The 21,294-nt window shown below is 41.8% G+C and overlaps 1 protein-coding gene across 8 annotated transcripts in view; it reads left to right on the forward strand.

Moving 5' to 3' along the window:
* The first annotated feature begins 9,682 nt into the window (after positions 1-9,682).
* Positions 9,683-21,294, forward strand: part of SCAF8 (SR-related CTD associated factor 8) — a 107,213-nt gene continuing 95,601 nt past the window's right edge. For 5 of the 8 annotated variants that reach the window (XM_075413837.1, XM_075413839.1, XM_075413838.1 and 2 more), the window contains exon 1: positions 9,683-10,040. In XM_075413837.1, coding sequence (XP_075269952.1) covers positions 10,011-10,040 — 30 coding nt within the window. In that variant the 5' untranslated portion in view covers positions 9,683-10,010. Of the gene's footprint in view, positions 10,041-11,529; positions 11,558-19,661; positions 19,682-20,434; positions 20,455-21,294 lie in introns of those variants that run through there. The other 3 variants (XM_075413841.1, XM_075413843.1, XM_075413842.1) reach the window with 3 other exon arrangements.

Raw genomic sequence — 21,294 nt, forward strand, 5'->3', positions numbered from 1 at the left:
AGGGGGCCGCCGCTTGCCGCTGCTGGGGCCGCCCGGCGCTGGGCTCGCTGTCGGGGGCTGCAGGGCTGTCCCGCGGGGAGCCGGGGACGGCTTCTGGTCTCTCGGAAGGGACAACAACAACAAAAAAAAGCCTGCAGGGCTCTAAACGCGGGCTGAGCCCAAAGCTAAAACACTGTCGGCACGCTAGGGAAACTGAGGCTCGGGAAATCTTTTCTCCGAAACAACTCTCTCAGTGTCCCTTCTCTAACGACACAGGAATAAACTTTAGTACTGCTCTGTACAGGGATTTTAATACGGTAAAAACAAGGCAAGATTGCATATGAAAACTTTTTAAAACTCGGGCAAAAGTTATTCATGCATTATGCTTTGTAAATTGTTTATGCTGTTTGTCATTTGCTTATCTCTGTACGATCACCAGAGTGGTTTTAGATCAGACCTTCCAGAGACTGTTTTTGCAGGTCGTAAGTTAACTTCTTGTCAGTTTAATTACACTTGAATAGGTGCAAATGAAGCTGAAATGCCGAATTTCCTCATGAGTGAATGCAGTTTTCTGGCCAGCAAGGCACATACCATATTTCTGGTTGTGTAGGAGTTTTTAAATTCTATAATCTCGTTCTGCGAGTTTTGCAAAGCAAGCGTAAGACTGAGAAGGATCACCTGGCTCGTAACAGTTCATTCCACCAGTGGCTGGGCTTTGGTCTGGAGAGATGAGCTTCATTTTGCCTTGGTGCATCATCTTCTGGGTAGAATTTGGGGAGGTGTGTCTTTAAAATGCTAGTGTATGATCGCTTTCCTGAATTTCAGCTCCATGAGCATATCCAAACCTTGCCTCTGCCACGAGCTGCTGTGTTTCTGAATGCATCGTCTGGCAAACTGAGTGCTTCGCGCTGGCTCCATCGTTGCTTAACAAGAGCAATTCTTTGACTAACGCATTCACATCAAGAACAGATCTGATGAGAAAAACCGTCCCCGAATGTTCATGTTCTTGTAGTAGAACCATTACCTAGGCAAAATAATCTTTCAGTTAAGACATTAAGAAGAGTACACCAGAGCTAGTTCCTTAAGGCTTGCCCTTAAAGAGAGTGACCACTATAAAACACATTAAGCTCAACAAGATGATTTCTGCTGTGTTGCTTTTCAAACATCTTTGAGAGTCGAGAGTCCAGATCTTACAGCTACAAAGTATTTTAAAAAGCTGACAAAGAGCTTTTGAATACCTTATTCTGTAAGTTCTGACCAATGTAAGATCTACCTGTTCTACCCAGTAAAAAACCCCAACCCACAATTAGTTGTTTACACTAAGAACAAGCCTTATAATAAGTGAATATAAAGTTTCTTGGTGTTTACATACCTGTAGCAGTAATATTTTTCGCCTGTGCATCTGTAGTTTTATATGGACTTGAAAGGCTGTACAGCCCATATGCCTCTCATTATCTTACATCAAGGCTATAAATGTCCTTAAGAAGTGTAAGTTTTAAGAGCCTGAGAGTTGAAGGTGGAGCACACTTAGGGTATCAAGCATGGCAAAGCATACCTTGTTAGCAAAAGGTATTTACTTAAAAAGGCTAGGTGGATTACAAGTTGTCCCATATCAAAGCTAAAGCAGACAGAGTGGTTTGGACTGTATCATGAAGTAGGTATCGGGGTTCCTGCAGAGGCAGTGTGAACTTTTGCTCTCTATCCCCAGCAATGTACCGAATCCCACTAGTTCAGGTATCAGCAGCCAATGAGCTGTTCCCAATTTTATTTTATGCAGTCCTGGGCTTAATGCTTGCAAGAGGGTGGTTGTCAGGGTTAACCATAAGGGTGGCTTCTGTACAGCTTGTGTTTAGGCAAGCAGTCTTGGACTGTGAAACTGTAGCAATTATATAAATTTTTGTTTTGTTTTGTTTGTTTCTTGAAGCGAGTTGTTTTCAAAATGAGATACGCATTAAACTATATTGGAGGGGTTTTTCCTCCAAATGACAGCTAGATTACTGTGGGAAAATGCAACTTTGTACCCCCTTCAATGCATGAACGAAAAAAAGGTTCCTCCTGTGTTTTGGCTTTAAAACTAAAAAATAAAAACTTCCCGGAACTTCACAGAATACTTTACACACATTTTCTGGTAACCGCCCCTTCCCTGGTCTCAGATCAGAGCTTCAAGTGAGCCAGACAAGGAAATGAACTAAAGCCTCATGCTGGTTTAACTAGACTCTTTTGAGGACGGCTCAGATCTAGTAGGCATCTTTTGTGCTCGACAAATTTAAAGACACACCTGGGAACGTTACTGCTGAGTTCTGCTGGACCCGAGCCAGCCAGCTCCCAAGTCTGTCACCCTCCTGAGCTTAATTCTGAACACAGGGGTCTGTGTCTGGAGAGCTGAGTGGTTTGGATGTGCGGAAGGAGCTGATTTCCCCCGGTGACTGCGAGAGTTTGGGAAGAGCAGTGCTGGCATGCCTGAACATCTGTGTGTGTGTCAGCTCAACCCAGTGGAGTTTAGCTGCTCTGACTGAGCACTACCTGTGCTACGGTTTAGGGGGTGTTTTGCAGAGCCACGTGGTACTTGTAGCTTCTTATTATCCTTCATAACTAAGAGCTATGACTGTATTGACACATATATGTAGTTAATGAGAGTCAAATAGGCATCAAATTCAGAGTGTTAAAGGTAATTATATTGAAGTGGCAAGCATTTCCTTCCCTGGATGGAGTTTATAATTAATTTTTGTTAGTTACTGTCTTGTGCTAGTTAGCAGCTAAGAGATAACAAAGAAGTGTGAGGAGCGTGTGTTCGTGGACTCTTGAACCTTTTGGATAGGTGAAGGACTAAGATGTATTTCTAGACATTATCAACCATTTGACTTTAGTGGACAAAGGATTCAGCACCACTGAAGGTGTCTATTTCTTTCCATCCAGCTTCATGTGCGCCACACAATCACCTCCTGCTACATCAGGGATTTTGCTTACTCTCTTCTGGCTACGCTTTCAAAAGAGCAGAATACTTGGTTGACCTGCATACCCTGTAATATTTTTTTTTTAATATCTAGTGCAATTTTCTTTATTAGATGTTAGTATTGCCTCTGTGAACTTGGATGGGTAATTCTTGTTCTTGGAAGAGGAAGAAAGGGATTTGCCAACATTCCTTCAGTTTAGTTCTTATCTACCAGTCTTACAGATGGTCTAACTAATGGCAAAAACTAGTAAGCATGTGCTCATGTCTTGCTTGAAGCATACTGATACCGTTGTCTAATAACATTAAAGAAGGATGACTGTTGCTTCATGCAGAACTTAAGCATTACGCTCAAGGGGTTCCATTTTTTAGCTTGTTTTATCTGAACCATATATGCTTTAATTGAATTAAGTAATTTTTATGAGGGCATCTGGAGAGAAATCTGAGTGTTGACACAAAAAGCTAACTGCCATGCCATGAACATATACTATTTCAAAACACAGTTAACAGTGTAAATAGCAAATACTGTCATTTTAGCATGTATTTTCAGTAAACACATTGGAATGGGAATATAAAGGGATAAAGAAAGCATAGCTATGTGAGGTTTTTTCCTGCAAAAGTTGTAAGTAGCCAGTGATTTTTTTTTTTTTTCCCCAATATTTTCCTTATCACCCTGGGTGAGGTGGTGGCTATTAAAAATTCTTTGGACTTTTATGCTAGCCAACACCTTGTGTGTGCAGAGGTAACCATCTCTGTTCTGCTTGTTTCCATTTAACTTTTCCAGCGTAAAGGTTTCGTTCAGACTGACCTGTTCTTTTGTAAAGCACAAGCATGTTTTTGGGAGGAAAACAGATTTTCTGTATAGTCTGTGCCACGATGGACTTCTGATGTCTCTCCAGTTGCTGTGTGAATTGCTAATGAGCTCAGCCTCACTGTCCAAGATCTAACAGAGGAATTAAGTGAAAGGAAATAACTTCACTAACTGGAATTACTGTTTACTGAAAGGTAACAGAAGCGATAAGAATTCCATCTTTTTAGACAAAAAAAGTGCAATTGATATGACTGTAATGAGGTCATAACTTGCCAGAAAAGCAGTTCTGAAATGGGAAAAGCAGGCTTAACAGCTGAATATGATGAGAAAACTGTCAATGTGATAAGAAGTCATATATAAGCTTTGGGGACTTTCTTCCTCAATTTTTTTTTTTTTTTTCTGTCTGTAGCTGATTAGACATTACAGACAGTCAAGTTTAATCAGTATGAAATAAAGCTTGGCTATTCCTTAATTTATGGTCTTCTACAGGTTGTGACTTTGGTAGCTATCAGAATACAGATGCACGTAGTGAGTGTGGACCAACCACTGCAGAAAAACTTGTCCAGTTCTACATATAACTGTGGCAAAAGTCTGTACCGCTGGCTGACCTTGTTCTCTTTATTGTGGTACTTCACATTCTTAATTTTGATAGAAAAAGTGATTGTAAGCGTTGGCTAAATTTTTTTTCATGTCTATGTAGTTTTTTAAGATAATGAATGTGATAGTCTAGGTCTCATTTGTTAAGCTTGAAGCAACCAAAAAAAATCTTGAACTAAAATTGCTCGTTTTCCTACATTATTTGCTTGAGACAGCGAAGAGAGAAATGTTGGAAATTACTTTTAGCGTATTGTGCTCACTTCTGTTATGCTCTGTAATGAGATTGTCTTAGCAGACTGAGAGAAAGAACTCTGGTTTTGCAGCCTTATTGTTGCAAGTTGGAGATTTGGTATGTATGAGCAGGATAGAGAAAATCACATTGTGTGAAGGAATGATCCAAACTGCTGGTCAAGGTATGTTCTCCCTGCTGTCAGCCTGTATGTCAAAAGGACCATCAGTCAGCTGGTAAACACTTTTTTCCTTTTTTTTTTTAAAGAAAAGGTCAGTTATATCTCAGTCCGTTATATCTAACGTTCTCACTCTGGGTTTTTTGACCCTAGGTTTGCTTGTTGCTCTACAAACAGCACCACCCCAAATAAGCAGCCTTTTGCTGTTCATAACGTCTGAAATTGATCAATGAATCCTCCTTGAATTTTCCTTGAAATACTTCAGTACACTTTTGAAAGTTTTATTTTTTAATATTGGAATTGAATTCTTCAAGAAGATTTCAGTGCATATATTTTTTAATATCTATATATCCACTGAAAAGCTATTTATAGTTTTGTTTTAGTTTAAGCTTCCTTCAAGCAAAAAATGGATATGCTTGTATTTGGAATTGACTAGAAAATACTATGGCTCTTACAGTACTTGCAAGCTGAGATCGTAAAGATGTTCTATCTTTGTAGTTCTGCTGTTACATTAAAATAAGATAAGCATGCCATAGCTGCTGCTGCAAAACCATTGTCTGACCTTTGTTTTAAAAAGCTGTCATGTTAGGAGCAGAACTAAATGGTGACTATGCAGCTATAGAAAACAGCAATCACTCTACCTGCAATTGTACACAGAAATAGGATGGCACAAAGTTCAGACTTCGAGATTAGAACCCCGTACAGAACAACAAAGCATTAGGGAATGCTTCCTGGTTAAGGTTATTTTTGTGGTGTTGGAAATGCCACAGTAGGTGTGACTTGTATTGCTGGCACACTTGCATCAGGTAATCCAAACCTCCTACAAGCAAGTGCGAGAAATGTTACTTGAAGGTAATTTCTAAGTCTTTCTTCTGCTTTCCTGATAAAAGCAGTTTCCTCTGAAACCAACACAGACAAACAGTTTGTATCTGAGAGCAGAAGCTGGCCTGTAAATTAAAGCTTCAATTGCCTTTGAATGTGTTTTTCCAATGAAGTAGTCTTCAGGTGATTTACGTGGTGGTGTGTGGAGACAGTCTGACACCATCATGCTAGGAAAAGCACGTGATATTCTGAGTAAGTCAAGCTTGACCAGAAGGAACTGTGTAGTAAACTAACTGTGGTTCCCAATTAACATGCTATCATAAGCAACGTGTGGTTACAAACACAGAGGTTCAAAATTTCTCTTACAATCTCTGAAATTTGTAAGTACTTGAAAAAAAGAGCTGCTTATGCGAACATGTCTGTAACAAATCCAGAAAAAGTTTGATAGAAAATGTATTTCTATACTTTTAGTTACAAATTCAGAGCTTTTATAATGGTTATAGGGAAGGAGGAGTGGCAACTGAAAATGCAAATGAAAGAGGAAGATGAGGCAGAACTAGTGAAGAAGGATGGATGAGAGAAATGTGCTAAATTTCGGTCGCAAATGTAAGGAGCTCTTTGAAAATGCACTGAAAAATTAAGTAGAGACTGGCAGTGTGCGTACAGGATGACTTCTAGCTGTGCATTCAAAAAAAAGTGTGGAGGGAGTTATTGCAAAGAAAACTTAGTGACATCCTCTTACCTGAAGATACAAGTTGCTACTAACAGATCTACTTTTCTCTGTTCTCTGTGCCTACTGGAACATCAGCTCTCCTGGCTGACACTTGCATGTAGCTTTGAATCTAACACTTGCATGTGGTTTCCTCTGCTGAGAGGAAAACAACAGGGAATTGCTCACTTGGAGGACAACTGAAAGGGTGTTTGCCAGTACGGAGCTTGTTTGGTCTATTGAGTCTATATTTGGACTTGTCAGAAGCAGGAAAAAGGCAGGCACATCTATTTTTACCTTCTTTTATGGGAAAAAAAAAAATCATTAAATAGCAGATTAAAGATCTATCCAGTCTTGCTTTTTTTCTCAGCATTACAAAGCTAGGTGTTTGCATCCATGCAGGAAGTGTGCCTCATCATTGCAAATCCCACATGTTGGAAATCCCACTGACACGCTGGAAAGCAAGTGGGATTTTATTTACAAAATTGAAGTTTCTGGTATGAGTTTTGGTGGTTGTGCGGAGCATCGGAACCGCAGAAAGCTTGCGGTGCACGGCAAGCTGTCACTCATTCTGCTCCGCAACACAATGAGAAATCTCCTAGCTTTGGTATGTTATGAGTAATAGTGCAAGTCGTTGAATCAGACTGTCTTGTGAGGCAAGGTGGCCTTGCCCCGGAATGAGCCAGTGTTTCTGAACTAATGTGGTTTTGATATTACTTCATTTGTGTGCTTGCTTAATTTAGAAAATTTAGTTATAATCAGAGATGTATTACAGTATTCATTCTGTAGCCGGTTATTCTTGGATGATAGGTAGCTCCTCGTGAGGTCAGGGATGCACTGTGCTCCTATGCTTTTTTCTACCGCTGAAATTAAATAGGGTTGTTAAAAGGCTTTGTTACCTAAGCTCTTTAAGTGGTAAATATATTTGTTTAAATGTTTATTGTAGACCTACATCAAACAGGCTAAATATGGGGGGAGGGGAACCACTTAGTTTCAAACTCGGGTGCTGTGCTTTTGAGGTCAAGGCTTTGCGCGTGTATCTCTAAGTGTAAATTCTACCCCTCCTTCTCTGGTTTCTCCTTTATTCATTCTTCCCCTTCCTCTGCTGGTATAACTTATGCTTCTGGAATAAATATTCTGGACAAGCAACTGCGTGGGAGTTTTGTGGTCACTTTGAGGCCACATTCAAAATAGTATTTGCGAAGCTTTTTCTTGTGCAGTGTTATATTGCATCCATTTTAATAAGGAAAACTAGCCTTGCTTCAATTTCACCAAAAAGGAAAGCTACCCAATCCTGGAGGACTGCTTGTGACTACAGTATTTCAGTCAAGGAGTACAAAGACTATAGTTTTACCTCTTACTCGTGTAATACAATGAATCCCATGTAAAGCCTCCACAATAATTTGAACAGAGTTTCCTCTTCACATTTTGTTTACGCTTAATTCCCACAAGAAAAGAAAGAACAAAAGAGGAGCAGAGGCCTTGTGCCTCCTGGTAAGCACAGTGTGCTTCTGAAATCATCTGTGAAGGGGAGCTGTTCCTGGCAGAAGGCTGCCAGAAGGTTGCACTGAGCTATGCAGTTCATACAGTAACAGCATTACTCAGCTTAGAAGGGACCTCGGGAGCTCTGCAGTCCAACCTTTGGCTCAAGGCAGGGTCAGCTGTGAGCTCTGAGTGGGTTACTAAGGTCTTTCGCCTGTGGGACCTTGGAAAGGGATGGAGACTTCATAGCTCCTCTGGGGAACCTGTTCCACTATTTGGCCATCTTCACAATGGAAAAGTTTTTCCTTCGGTTGTGTCAGAACCTTTGCTGCTTTAATTTAAGACCGCTGCCTCTTGACCTCCTGCTGTGTACCTCTGTCAAAGAGCCTTATTCGATCGTTTCCAACGGACCAAAAATGTTAAGGAGCCTGATTCAGCCATTTCCCTTTGGCAGGTATTGGCAGCTACTGAGTGCCCTCCTTACCCTGTGGCCATCGCTTTTTTCCATTCTGAACAGACCCAGTTCTCTCATCCTCTCCTAAGAAGGCGTTTGCTCTTGTCTCCTGATGTTGGTGGCCCAATGCTACAGTACCACTGATTGCTTGTTGGGGGAGAGGGAGGGGGGAACTTCCAGTTGTGTTGGTAACAAGACTTAATAATGTGCTTCTGTAAGAATGGAGCTGTAGGATTCCAGGTCTGCCTCAAATGCTGGCCTAATCTCAATTTATAAGTTACCTTGTTTGTCGCGTAGAGCCTGCTCCAGTTTGGATGTCCCTGACTCTGGCCTGCGGTGGGAGTATTTGCTGGCCATGAAGAGCCCTTGTGGCTCCGGCCCCAGGGTGCTTGCGAGGGCGGGAGGGCGCAGTCTGTCTGGAGCGTGGCTTAGGGTCTTGGCTGGAAACCAGTGAAATGCAGTTCGGGTTGGAGCCAAATCCACACTGCCATAGCTGCGCTGTGTCAGTAGAGTCGGACGAACGTAACCGAGCTCTGGGAAAAGCAGCGGCAACAGGCAGGCTGAAGGCTTCATCCCCAACACCTCTGCACTCCTTGAGGCTCTCCCTGATGAAGGCGAGCCGAGCACAACAGCTGCCACCTGAGGGAACAAAAACCCGTGCCCTGGAAGCAGAAGCCCTCCTGTCCGATCAGGCTGTTGCTGCCGGGGTTTCCCAGCTGAGCGAGGTGCTGGTGCTGGAGGGGGATGGCAGGCGCCATGCCGGCAGCCATGGCGGTGGGGACGCAGGTGGCACGGCTCTTCCCAGGGAAGCACGCCCTGTCAGAAACTTTGCCTGGCAGCAATGGCGCAGGGATGCCTGAACGCCTGGTGCTGGATTTGGAGGCTTTTCAGTGGCCAGCTGCCGAGTCGTAATATTCGTGCTGTGAGTGCAGGGGACTTGGGATTGATTTGCCCTACAACTCTGTTGGTTTTCTCCTGCTGATAAATAATATTCTTTGATAACTGGCTGTGATTTTTTTTTTTTTTTTTTTTTTTTGCCTTTGTCCTGGTGATTCTTTTTTCTGTTGTTTTTCTTCGAGCCTGCCTGCTGTTCCCGGTTCCCCGGGCGGGCCCGGCTGGGAGGTGAGGCTCTGCGGGGGCGAGGTGTGAGGAGACAGACGGCCGCCTCCCTCCGGGGCTCCGGCCTTCAGCTAGGAACCGCTGCCCCTGCACCTCCTGGGTTTGCCCCCGGTGGCGAAACAACGCGGCGTTGAACACCTCCTTCCCGTAACCCTCCACTTGGGTGCCTGCTCGCCGGGCCGGGGAGAAGGAGGAGGAGGAGGACGGCGGGCGAGGGGGCGGGCGGGGCGGGGCGGGGCGCGGCGCCATCCCGGCAGCGCGCCTGTGGCTCGGCGCGGCCCGACAGGGGGCGCTGTAGGCGGCCGCGCCGCTCCCGGCTCCTCTCGGAGCTGCGCTACGAGGAGCCCCCGTCCGTCCGTCCGCCATATTGGTGCCCGCGCCGCAGCCGCCGCGCGTTGTTCTTCCATCTCCTGCCGGCGCGGCCGAGCGGGGGGAGGGGACGTCGGCGCCGCCGGGCGGGAAGCGGGGCGAGGACGGCCGAGCGCTGCCGGGAGGAGACGGAAACGAGCGGGGCCCGCGTCCCTCCGCGCCCGCCCCCTGCGCCACCCGCCATGGCGAGGAGGCCCGGCGGCCCCTGAGCGAGGCGCACACGCAGACCGAGAGTAGCCCCCTCCCGGCCGCGGCCCGGCCCGGCCGCCATCAGCGGAGAGAAGCCGCCCGGCTCCCGCCTCCGCCGCGACATGGAGGCCGTGAAAGCCTTTAACAGCGAGGTGTGTAACCCCCCCCTTCTTCCCCTCGGGGTCGGGGAGCGGGCGGGGCCCCGGGGCCTTCCCTGCCCCCCCCCCCCTTCCCGCTGCGCGCACCTCGACGGGGGGAGGGTGGGGGAACCGGGAGGTCCCCGGCGGGACTGGGGGGGGGTCCGGGGTGGGGTTCGCCCCCCCCCCCCCCCCCCCCATCCGCCTCCGTGTGCGGCGGGAGCGGGCTGTCGTGCCGTCCCTGGGAAGCGGGAGGGGGGAGGGTAATGGAGACAGCCCCCCGCTCCTCCTTCCGCCGGCGGGCTGCGCGGAGAAGAATAGACCGGGCGGCGGGCTGAGGGGAGAGCGGGGAGCGGGAGGAGGCCGGGCTGGAGGCGGCGGCGGTGGCGGCCTGCTGGCTGCGCGCGGCCGGCCCTGGGGCGGGAGGTGCGCGGCCAACTTCACGCAGCGGCCGGAGGCGGCATGGGGGGGGGGGGGTCCCCGGTTGCCGGGTCTGAGCTCGTCCCCGCGTCCCTCACCTCTGCTGCCGCTGCCGCCTTCCTCCTCCTGGCTGTTACATCTGTGCCAGGGCGCACTTCGACACCTCATGGGGCCGTGCTTTAAATCCGGAGATGGGCGTACAAAGGCCTCTCTCCGCCTTTGAGAGCAGCACATTCGCCGTGGTCAGGGTGGGAGCGGGCATGCCCTCCGTGCTGCCCTGCGCCGGAGCAGCGGGCTGAGGGGGGCTCCGGCACCCGCAAACACGCGCTGGCGGGCTCAGGCGTTGGTACGGCACCTGGCTTCTCTTTTGTGCCGGTGGATAATCTTTATTTTATTGCGAGATAGGTACTGTGGCGACTCCGCTTTGTTCCTCTTCATTGCGAGGGTTTGTGGCTTTTGTATTTTGAAGTTAATGTAAGAGCACGGGAAATAAATACGTATGTTCTTTATAGGAAGTTATGCGTCTTAAAAAGTAGATTTTTACTTATGCTAACTGTGGAAAGTATCAGCTCTGGTTACAATGTATACTTCTACAGACTGCTCACCTATTGGCGCTCCGGATTGCCCTCTTGCTCTCCCCGTGGGGGTGTAGTACGGTTTTAATTATTTTAAGTAACACGATGCTGGTTTGGGTTTTTAAAATGTTAATTGGATGTGTAGTGGAGCAGCGTGCCAACCATGTTGTTTCTACAAACCGCAGTAAGATAGATTTTTAAAATGGGCAGGTACTTCCTAATAACTCAGGAGCAGTTGGACAGCTGTGACAGATGTGCGAGCTAGGTGTTGCGCTTTATGCAATTTGAATTCTTAGGTGGAAGAAGTCACATTGTGGCCACTAGAAGAAAAAGAAATACTAGAAGCTGTTTATTTTTACCTATTTTATTAATTGAGTGGCTTATGTGCTATATTGTGAAGTGGGGAAGAGTCCAGTCACAAGAACAGAAGAACATAAGTAGATTAGAACCTTTTTCTCGTATATACCTACGAATGTGAGCAAAAGTTCACTTTCATATTGAGGAACAACTTCTGGCTGACTTGCTGAGTGCTCATATGTAAGTACTGTAAAAATAATGAACTCTGAAGACTTAGGGTGAGGAAGAGGAGAGCTTTAGAATATGCCGTAAATCTTCTAAATGCTTGAAAAACAGTAAACTTCAGGTTGTTGGAAACGAAAATGCAGAAGATCATGCAATAACATTTTAACCAACTTATCTCCTGTGGTATAAATAGACAGCATCTATGAATAGACTTGTTTTTATACAAGACTTCCCTTTCTGTTTTGTTTTAACCCATGTCTCTGTATTTGAATGCTACACTGATAGGAAGGTTTTAAAGATACTATGACTAAACCCCTGATCTTGGAGGTAAACGGTATAAGACTTGCTGCCTTTGTGGAATCCTAAGTGTCATTGCTAGCCACTCGAACACCTCTATGCCCGGTGCAGAACTTAACTTTAACTTCACATTTCATTGTTGTCTCTGGTCTAACAGACCTATACTCATTTTTCATTTAGAACTGTGAAATGGTTAAGAAGTCTTTAAAGTAGCTGAAGTTTGTGAGTCCATAGATTATAGTTTGTGCTGTACCTAAGTGCTTTTGATTAACGTACAAAATAGTTGTACTACACTTCTAAAAATACTTTCCTTTGTTTATATTATGTTTTAAGGTCATGTTATACTCCAGAAATGACTTCGGAGTTCTGTTCTAGAGATTTTTGGCTTAAAATAGATGTATATTAAATTTAGCAGCAGATGGGATGGGCTAAACTGTACAAAAACTTGTACTATACTTTCTCTTATACAATTTGCATTCAGTTAGTAGCTTTACAACAGGTTATGTAACTTGCTGGTGAAATCCAGATGACGCTTTGGAAAGAACATTCCACATACATTCAAACACTTAAGTCTGCAAGTTGGGTAGTTCTGGGGTTGGGTGTTTTGTTTGTTTGTTTGTTTGGGTTTTTTTAAAGTAGAGAGTTGTGTTTGGGTTCTGCAATGGAGCTAAAATAAGGGCAGCTGTCCATCTAGGTAGTATAGCTTACTCCAGATATGTGCGTGAGCTGAGCAAGATCTTGTATTGTAGCTATCCTGTATGACAGTCAGAATTGAAGTGATTGACAGAGGCTTATCATTAATTTGATAAGGAAGAAGTATCTCAAGTTTATTTGAACTCTGACTACTGGAAATAATGCCAGCTATGGTGGAAAGCTGTTCAGTGTCTAGCAATGATAGGTGGCATTGTCAGTGCTATACCTATTCGTATATTTAAAGTCTTGGGAAAGATAAATTTAAAGATGAGAGATAATCACACTTCTAAATAAAACATACTCAGTGTTGTTTTTGTGTAATGGTTGATGTTTTACTATTTGATTAAAACTGCATGGCAACTGGAAAATAGAATATTATAAAACTGACTTAGTATATCATTGAGGTAATGTTTTATACCACACAGTTTATCATTTGCTATGGTTGACATCATGAAGGCTAACCATTGCAGAATCATTTTCCTCCAGGTGTCAGTTCAGGCCCTGAGTTGTTGCTGAAAAGCACAACATCAAGGTCAAGAATGGGTCTTGATAGAAGAAACTGACAGCAATGTTTGAAATTCTTTATACATTCTATAAAACATGTTTTGTTAAAAAGGGATTGAAATGGACTAGAGGGAAGCACACATACCATCACAGTTCTAGCACTAAGATGGTAATGTTTTAATTGCAGACTTACATAATTAAAACTCAATGTTTGTAGTATAGTCAGTTCAGCATTTGAGTCTTGCTGTTGGCTTCAAATCTAGCCATTCTTAGATTGATTTCAGGTACTGTACCTGACGCTGGTATTGGGTGCTATACTCTCAAGAGTTTTCTTGCAATATTTGTCCTTCTTGCAGTGGCAAGCTTTGTATTTCCAAATTACTTCTCGCTTTGTGTGAAAGGAGACCAACGGATACTTTAATTCTGAAATACATTTAATTCTTTGTAAATTTATTTCTGTATGAATCTGTAGAATAAATGTAAATAGTTTTACAGATGCATAAAAGGTTGTAGGAGTGGAATTTGTTTTAGGGAAAACAGATCACAAAGTACAACATAAACTGGGTATTTGAAGTAATACTTTGTTTAGCCATGTTAACTGCATCTTTAAGTATTCAATAACAGGAATCATGAAAGGACATTTAATTTTTAAAGGGCAAATTCAGCTTAGATGCTAATTTCTTTAAAAACTGTAGTAGTAGTTCACTGATCCAGTTCAATTAAACATGGCATTTCTATTCATTTAAAGTTTCTCTTTAAGCATATACAGGCACACATCTCTTTATGTACGAGCTTCCTTAAGTCTTGCTGTCCGTGATGTTGCCCTTACTGTTTTTTTCGCATGCTCTTTATTTAAAAAACAAAAATATCTAATGCATAAGCTGTGCACACTTTGGTCAAATCATTGAAAATTACTTGTACTTTATAAGTTGCTGAGACTGGCACCTGCAGTTTTGAACTACAGCCACGTAGAAGGTTAGCAATGGTAAAACATACTTAGGGCAGTTTGATAGCTTAAAAAAATCTGAAAACATACTTAGCTGTAAAATTTACATTGTTGAATCCAGTGAACAATAGTTGTTAGCGTCCAGTGCTACAGATTTGAGCTGAAAAATAGTGGAAAATTTACAGTTTTTGTATTTGTCAGGCAGCACAATATATTATAATATATACATAATATATACGACGTATATTATGTTACTGAAGAGGCAACTGTGAAAAGGACAATCTTAGTTTTTAAAAAAAGAGAAAAAAGAATAAGGCAAAGCTTCTCCCTTGAAGCTTAGGAAGAAGAAAGTCGTATGTCTTCTGATTCCGTTCAGAAATGCTGTGTTCATTTGAGTGTGTTTTGTATAAAAAGTTTAATTCCTCTTCTCCGTACAATTGGGTGCTGACTTTTTCATACACAAGGGAATTGAATGGAAAACCAAGTGTCATCACGAAGATGTGGACTATGCTCCCTCTTACAGTCTTTCAAGATGAGGATGCACATAAAGCACTATAAGATTAAGACAGTGATTACAGTTTGCTTAAAAAGTGATGTGGGTTCCTATGCCTTATCTCTTGCTAATGTGTTCCAGGGTGTGAGAGTCACAGTTAAAACTTCCACAGCATTGCTAGGCTGGGGTTCACCTGTTAGTAACAATGAAAATGGTTGTCCTTGCATAGCTCATCAGAAAGAGGAATCACAGTGAGCGTCTGGTGTGCAGGATGGTTGCGAGAGCCACGTAAGATGATGAGAAGCGATATACGAAGTGATCGTTGCTACTTTTGGGTTAACCGGTTCTTCTGAAATTTGTCGGTGGTAGGGACGTAACAGTCGCTGATCATTTGCTGGCAGTGCTGTTGTCCATGTACCCTATTTGCATTTCGTTGTCTGTTGATTGCCTTTATCCTGATGTTTCTTTAGAAGGTGTATTTTAAGTGGCAGTGGGGAACAGTTCAGTTGACTACAATTTCAGAAATGTGACCCTCGGAAATAATCTGCATTCTAATTACTGACCATTGGAGTGTAGGTGCACAGACGTACAGAAGTGTAAATTAAATATTGTATTTTAGATTACTTTAAACTACATATTCTAAGTCACCGGGGCAGCTTTTTCCTGAAATAATGCTAGCTGATGCTAAAAAAGGCTAAGTGTTATGCCTGATGAAGATGCTAAATAAAGGTTCATGCTGAGTAGCTGGGGAGAATGAAAAAAGGATGCTCTTTGAAATAAGGAGCCAGGGCTTTGATTAGTGCAAGTAATGGTACTAGCAGTTATGTACAAGGAACAGTGAAAGAGCATGTAAGCTGCTTCCTGGCAAGACATTTTTGTTGGATTCTGCTGTACATTTCACATTGGCTGAAGCACCTGAAACATCTGCAGAGCTTTTTTCCTAGCTGCTGAGAAAATGAGAAAACCTGTATCTGTTTCCTAGTGTCTCTCACTAATATTTTACCAGTCATAAAAGAAGTGCAACCTTCTTTCATATCCTTTGCTGTTTTGAAGGATTCTGTACCTATGATAGGTTTAAAGCTTTCTTCTTTTTTGTTTGTGTGATACTGCATTTATGGCCTAATATTTGTGAATTTTGTTGTAGCAAATTAGGATAAAAGCTTTTGGTTTACCTCTGTTCTTACTTTTGAGAACAAAAAGTTAACTCTGATGTTTGTGTGTGTATGTGGGACACCCATGCATCTGAAAAGTTGTCTCAGTTTTTCATTCTTAACCTCTGGGGCTGATGTGAAAAAGGTCTTCAGTTTTATTCTGCTTTATAATCCCATAGTGCTCCTCAGAAAAAACACTGAATCTTTACAAACTGTATGAATTCCCTTAAGATACAGCAAAATAAGTAAGAATTTGTTATTTTCCCTTTTGCTGTCAGGAACATTAAGAGCAGTATCAGTGAAATGTACATATTTCGCTGTGTTGCATCCCAGCAAGAGCTGGATTTAGCTGGCTCTCAGCTATTTGCTTTTTGTTAAAAGGACATAGGGAAAGAAAGCCTTTTTCTCTTCAAGATGCAGTAAATATTAAATTGATGTTCACCTGATTAAATATCTCCATGTGTGCTGAATAAATATTTACAGGTTTAATATCACTTTTTCAGAGACAGATCTGACCTTAGACTTTCACCAGCCACAGAATCTTGACTTCTGACCTTGTAAAGACGTGATCCATGCAAGGCTGTGTTAAAGGCCCAAAATGTTAGGGGTCTTTTTTGTGCATATCTTGCTCAAGGACCTAATTTCTTTTGCGAAATACTGTAGGACAGACATTGATTATTTTTCTACCTTGGATGCATATACTTTTCTTCTTAAACTGTGGTCTAGACTAGATCCCTGTGAGCCTGGGACGGTAATGTAGATGTCCAGATTCTGCTAACACTCTTTGAGTTGTAACTGGATATTTATGAGTATCAGTCCTGCTTGCTACTCATTTAGAGAGCAGTGACCCATTTTGTAGTTTAACACAAATGGACTTCTGAACTCTTATGAATTCAGATCCTTTGATTTTCACCTGCTCACTGAGACCAAGCCTGGGGCTACAATCTTTGACAAAGTACTTGAAGTTATCTTAACAAGTCTTATTTGAGTTTGCCATCAGCAGTCTGTTTTTCCTGTGGCAGTTGTAAAAGTGGAGTCTAGTAATCCCAATGGCTTTCTTGCAGAAAAACCCCCAGACATTGAGAACAAAAGTATTTGATAAAAGCTGGTCTTAAAATATGGTCTTGATTACTTTTGTGAGGATTTTTTTCACTTAGGAGAAGGTCCACTTTTTTTCTTGTCTGTAAAATGGGTCCATCATTCTATGTCCTGACAGCCACCAATGAATGTATCCTGAGTGGCTGATTCAGTCTTGGTCCGAACCCACGTTCTTGGCCTCAGCAACCGCTGGTGTGACTCCGTTGTGAGGCCTGGGACAATGGTGTGTAACTGTCTGTTCATGTGTGTATCCAGAGTTCAGCGATCTTGGCTTTGAACTCAAGAAACAGTATCAGTCCTTGTTCCTGTATCAGACCTTTTCATGAATTGGATGTGCATTTCTTTCCTTCCATTTCTTTGCTGCTTTGGAGCTACTTTTCTGCAGTATTTCTCTGGGACCACTGACAGCAGCAGTCAGCTAGGTAGTTTTATTAATCTTATTCAGCAGGTTCTTCTACACTGTAGGGTACACGTTGTTTAAGAGAAAAAGAAGCTCTTCAGGTACCGCGGTACTAGTTCTTGTCTTCACCTGTCCTTGCCAATAGTACTGACCAAAAGGAGACATTTTTAAAATAGAATTTTTAAAAAAATTGTTAAAATTTGGAAGAAGTAAGAGGAAATAAGCGCATTGCCTCCGTGACCCGGTGTCAGATTTATCCCCACCATAAAGGTGTATTTCTTGTAATAGCCTGTTATTTGTGCTGTTATGCTTTTGGCAAGTGAGCTGCCATTTGTGCAAATACAGCAACTATGGATGTACAACAATTTAGCGTTTTCTTTCCACTTTTTCCAAGAGTTTGCCTACAGAGTTTACCTGATTTTGCTGGGTGCAGTTTTTGATTGTATGAGGTTTGTGTTTTTTCCTTTTTAAAGTTCCAGTTGAATAATACTGGATTGCTGTCTTTTCTCCTAGCTTTGTGATTGTACAAGCTAGTAGCTAATATGAGTTAAGAGACTGAAGGTAGCCTTGAGCTTGTTTGTTGTGAAGTTGTCTATAAAATTAGTTTTGAAAGATTGGAGTAAATCTTCTTTTATAAACACTGATGACAGCTGCACAAGATGTTTTATGTAAGGCAGTGAACAGCTGTCTTACATGTTTGTATTGGAATATATAGTTGAAATAACATGCATTTTTTTAAAGATATTTCAGAAGATCCTTCTTGTGTTGTTTGGCCTAGGGTTCAATCTTTCCAAATAGTCATTCATTTGGAGTTGAGTGGTAAGGGTTTCCTTGAATTTTTTGTTTTCTGTTTTTACTGTGTATTAATCACTTTCAAAAACTGAAGTAGAATTAATTACGTGCATCCTTTGCTTTCCATCCTTATTATTCCATAGCTCATTTCTGCTTTAAAGAAGTATAAAATACTGCAAATTGCTGCTCACTATGAAACTGTTGGTTTAAAAATCTTGGCCTCATGACATGACTTTCTGGAGCTCTCTTGATGGATAATTTAGAAGTTAGTAAGATAGATAAAAATACAATTCTACTGTTTTGATATTGATGTGATTGCAGTTTTAAAAAGAGAAATAATCACACTTATGCATGTCTTTGGATTTTCCAGAGGTTAAGTCCAAAGAGCTTAGAATGTATTAACCAGATTGTTGGAAGCCTATGGAAAGATCTGATCAGGCTGAACTTTTTCAGAACACCGAATCTTCTGTACATACTAACAAAATGAAACTGGATATCATTTTGATCTTTGTAGCTTGGTTACCAGGTATGCAGTAGTGTAGTCACTGCTTAATTTTCAGGCAAATGAGGTGGAACACTGATCTAAATGTTCCTCCTTTCCTGTTAACAAATATATTGGTTGGAGAAATCCAACCCACTATAAACCATGATTTTTAAAAAATTTTGAATAATGAAGTTTCGTTGTGAATGCAGGGGATTTTAAACCACATCTAAGGAAAAAACATTTTGAAATCAGTAAGACAGGACAGCTTTTGTTGTGAGCCCTGAAAAAGTTGGCAGAAAAAAATGTGTGAGTCTTTGATTTTCATAATGTTTAGGATCTGTCCCTACATATAGTGATATCTCATAATTGTAGGGGTGTGACTGTATTTAGACTTCTTTAAGGCATTTAACTCCATGCTGCGCCACGCTTCACCAAACCAGCGCGTTGCAGCAAGAGAAAAGGGCACTTCTCCAGCACCAGCAGCCCACAAACTCGCCTCTGCATATCTGCAGAGACTGACATTGTGCCTGAAGCGGATCGATTTTCCTGTTGGTGATCTAGAATTAGCTATAAAATAATGATAAAATGTTAATCATGGAAATTAGCCATATGGCAGGAACAATGAGAAAATTGTGGAAAGTGAAATACTTCTATTCCTTGCTTTCTTATGTGGTATGCTTTCAAAGATCATCTGGAGGTTTTGATCCATCTTCCCATTCTGTTGTTGGGAGTTTGGACATTGGTAAAGCGCTCAGTCTTGACTAGCTTTTTTATGTGGTCTGATTAGGTTTTTCTAAGCTTTTTGTTCACATGCAGTAAATATCCTAAGTTAAGAGAAGAAGGGAGTTGTATTTTATGGCTTGTAAAGGGCTAGGAGCAAGCGCAGTATATTCTACAGGCTGTTCTGAACTAAGAATCTGTTTCGTAGTTGCATGCAACTCAGGAGACTAGACTTGAATCCATGTGGTTTCTTTAAATTCCAGTTTTACATTCATAGTCGAATTGTACAGTTAGACTATACCAACAGAACTTAGAAGCTTTCTTTGAAGGTAGTAATGAAGAGGTTTAGAGGAAATTGTAAATAGGCTGTAATATGTCTTTTGGCTCAAATGTATGAAAATTAAAATGGAATTTTGTTGTTCCATCTCAAATGTTCAGGTTGAGTAAATTTGAAAGTCATAATTGTACTTCCTCAAAATGAAAGGGGTAGGAGAAGGACTGAGCAAAAGCAGTGATGGTAACACCTGACTTCTTCATGCGCCAAAGGATGTTGGGCTGGAGGTACTGCCATATTACCTTGGCATCTCATGTCACTTAATTGCTTATATACTCAGTTAGGATGAATATTCAGGTGTCCTCTTGAATCAGAAACGTATGTGAAGAGTGATGTATAATACAACTGACCTGTAGGGAGTAAGCTTTTCGTGTGAATGTTCTCAGTTGTTTTTAAACATTTCATAAATCAATCAAGTGCAATAGTAAAACAAAGACACTCACTGGCATGTCAAGCATTTTGGCTCTTATTTTATGTTTGTTAATTTAAACCACATGCCATACATTTTAAGTGTTCGAAAACAGTTGCATTAAGACAGTTGCTTTTGAGTTGCAACCCTCTCTTGTTCTGTGCTTGTTTTTAATGTTGGATTTTGGTAACTCGTACTGTCTTGGTTGATTATTGAAAGAAAATAACTTTTCATTGTTTTCCCTCCAAACTGAAATACCTTGTGCAGAGTAGAGCACCTGCCATTCTGGTCGTCCTATGAGCATGTCTTGGGTATATATTTTAACATTTCTGTGCAGTGCAGAAAGCAACAAGGTGCTGATTGGGTTTAAATAACAGTTCTTACTGGTAGGTCCTACTCCGCATCAAGGTAAAATCCTATTCACTTGAGGGGTGGGCTCATGTAATTTAAATAACTTTTCCTAGAGAGTAGGTTTTGGGAGAGTGTGTAAAATGCAACATAGTAGAAATTTGTTGATTCTGTCCTTTTTTTAAAGCAATGACTGACAATACTCTTTTCTTGTTCTTTGCAGTGTGGTGATATAAATATTTGGTAAGCAAATCAGTGACTATTTCTGTATATACAATTGGATTTGATTTATTTTAATGCTGTTGAAATGTGAAAGATATTAACCAAATTTGTTAAGGTGATATGTTTTAGGCTTGACTTCTAAGTATTTAGTTTGTCTTTTGCACATTGAAGTGGCAGACATTTATTTATTATATGCAATATCTGGTTAGTGTTGTGTAGCAGACAGAGAAAACTGTAAAAATACTTTAGTAGAGGTACATGTAATTGATATCCCTGACACCGCTTCTGGTCATAATGTCGTACTTAGAGATTGGTCTGAGTCCTAGAGTATCAGTATCAAAATGTTTATTCGCTTAGCTGCACTAACAGTGAATGTCTATATGAATATCTGTTCCTTTGGAGACCAGAGGTGTTCATAGCTTTCACGCCTTCTAGTGGCAAAATTAGTCTTATGTGAAAAATTATTTTCTAGCCACTCTTCTCTTGCCTTTGTTTGAGAAAAGAATATTTGTATGAGAAAGGAAATATTACTTATGAAGCTGTATTTTAATGAAGTTAGTACTTTGTTCTAGTTTTTATTAAAAATTTTGGTAGAGAAAGGGCTGTCTGGCTCTCTTACCTGTTGAACAAGAGCGGTGAAAGATCTTGGAACTGAGTGCTGGGCTTTGTAGAAGTGTAGTATACCATTGTCTCCCATGGAGACGCAGTAACTTGCTCTGTAAGTGACTGAGCATCCACAGAGGATGTATAGTTCATGTGTATGCTGCCTTGTCTTCACTTGAGAAGCTTCAGACCATAGCTTAGCACTGTGTAATGTACTACCTTCTAGATCACAGCTGTTTGCAATAGAATTTACTTTTT

The sequence above is a fragment of the Opisthocomus hoazin genome, chromosome 2 (assembly GCF_030867145.1).
Source record: "Opisthocomus hoazin isolate bOpiHoa1 chromosome 2, bOpiHoa1.hap1, whole genome shotgun sequence".
In the NCBI taxonomy this organism is placed as follows: Eukaryota; Metazoa; Chordata; class Aves; order Opisthocomiformes; family Opisthocomidae; genus Opisthocomus; species Opisthocomus hoazin.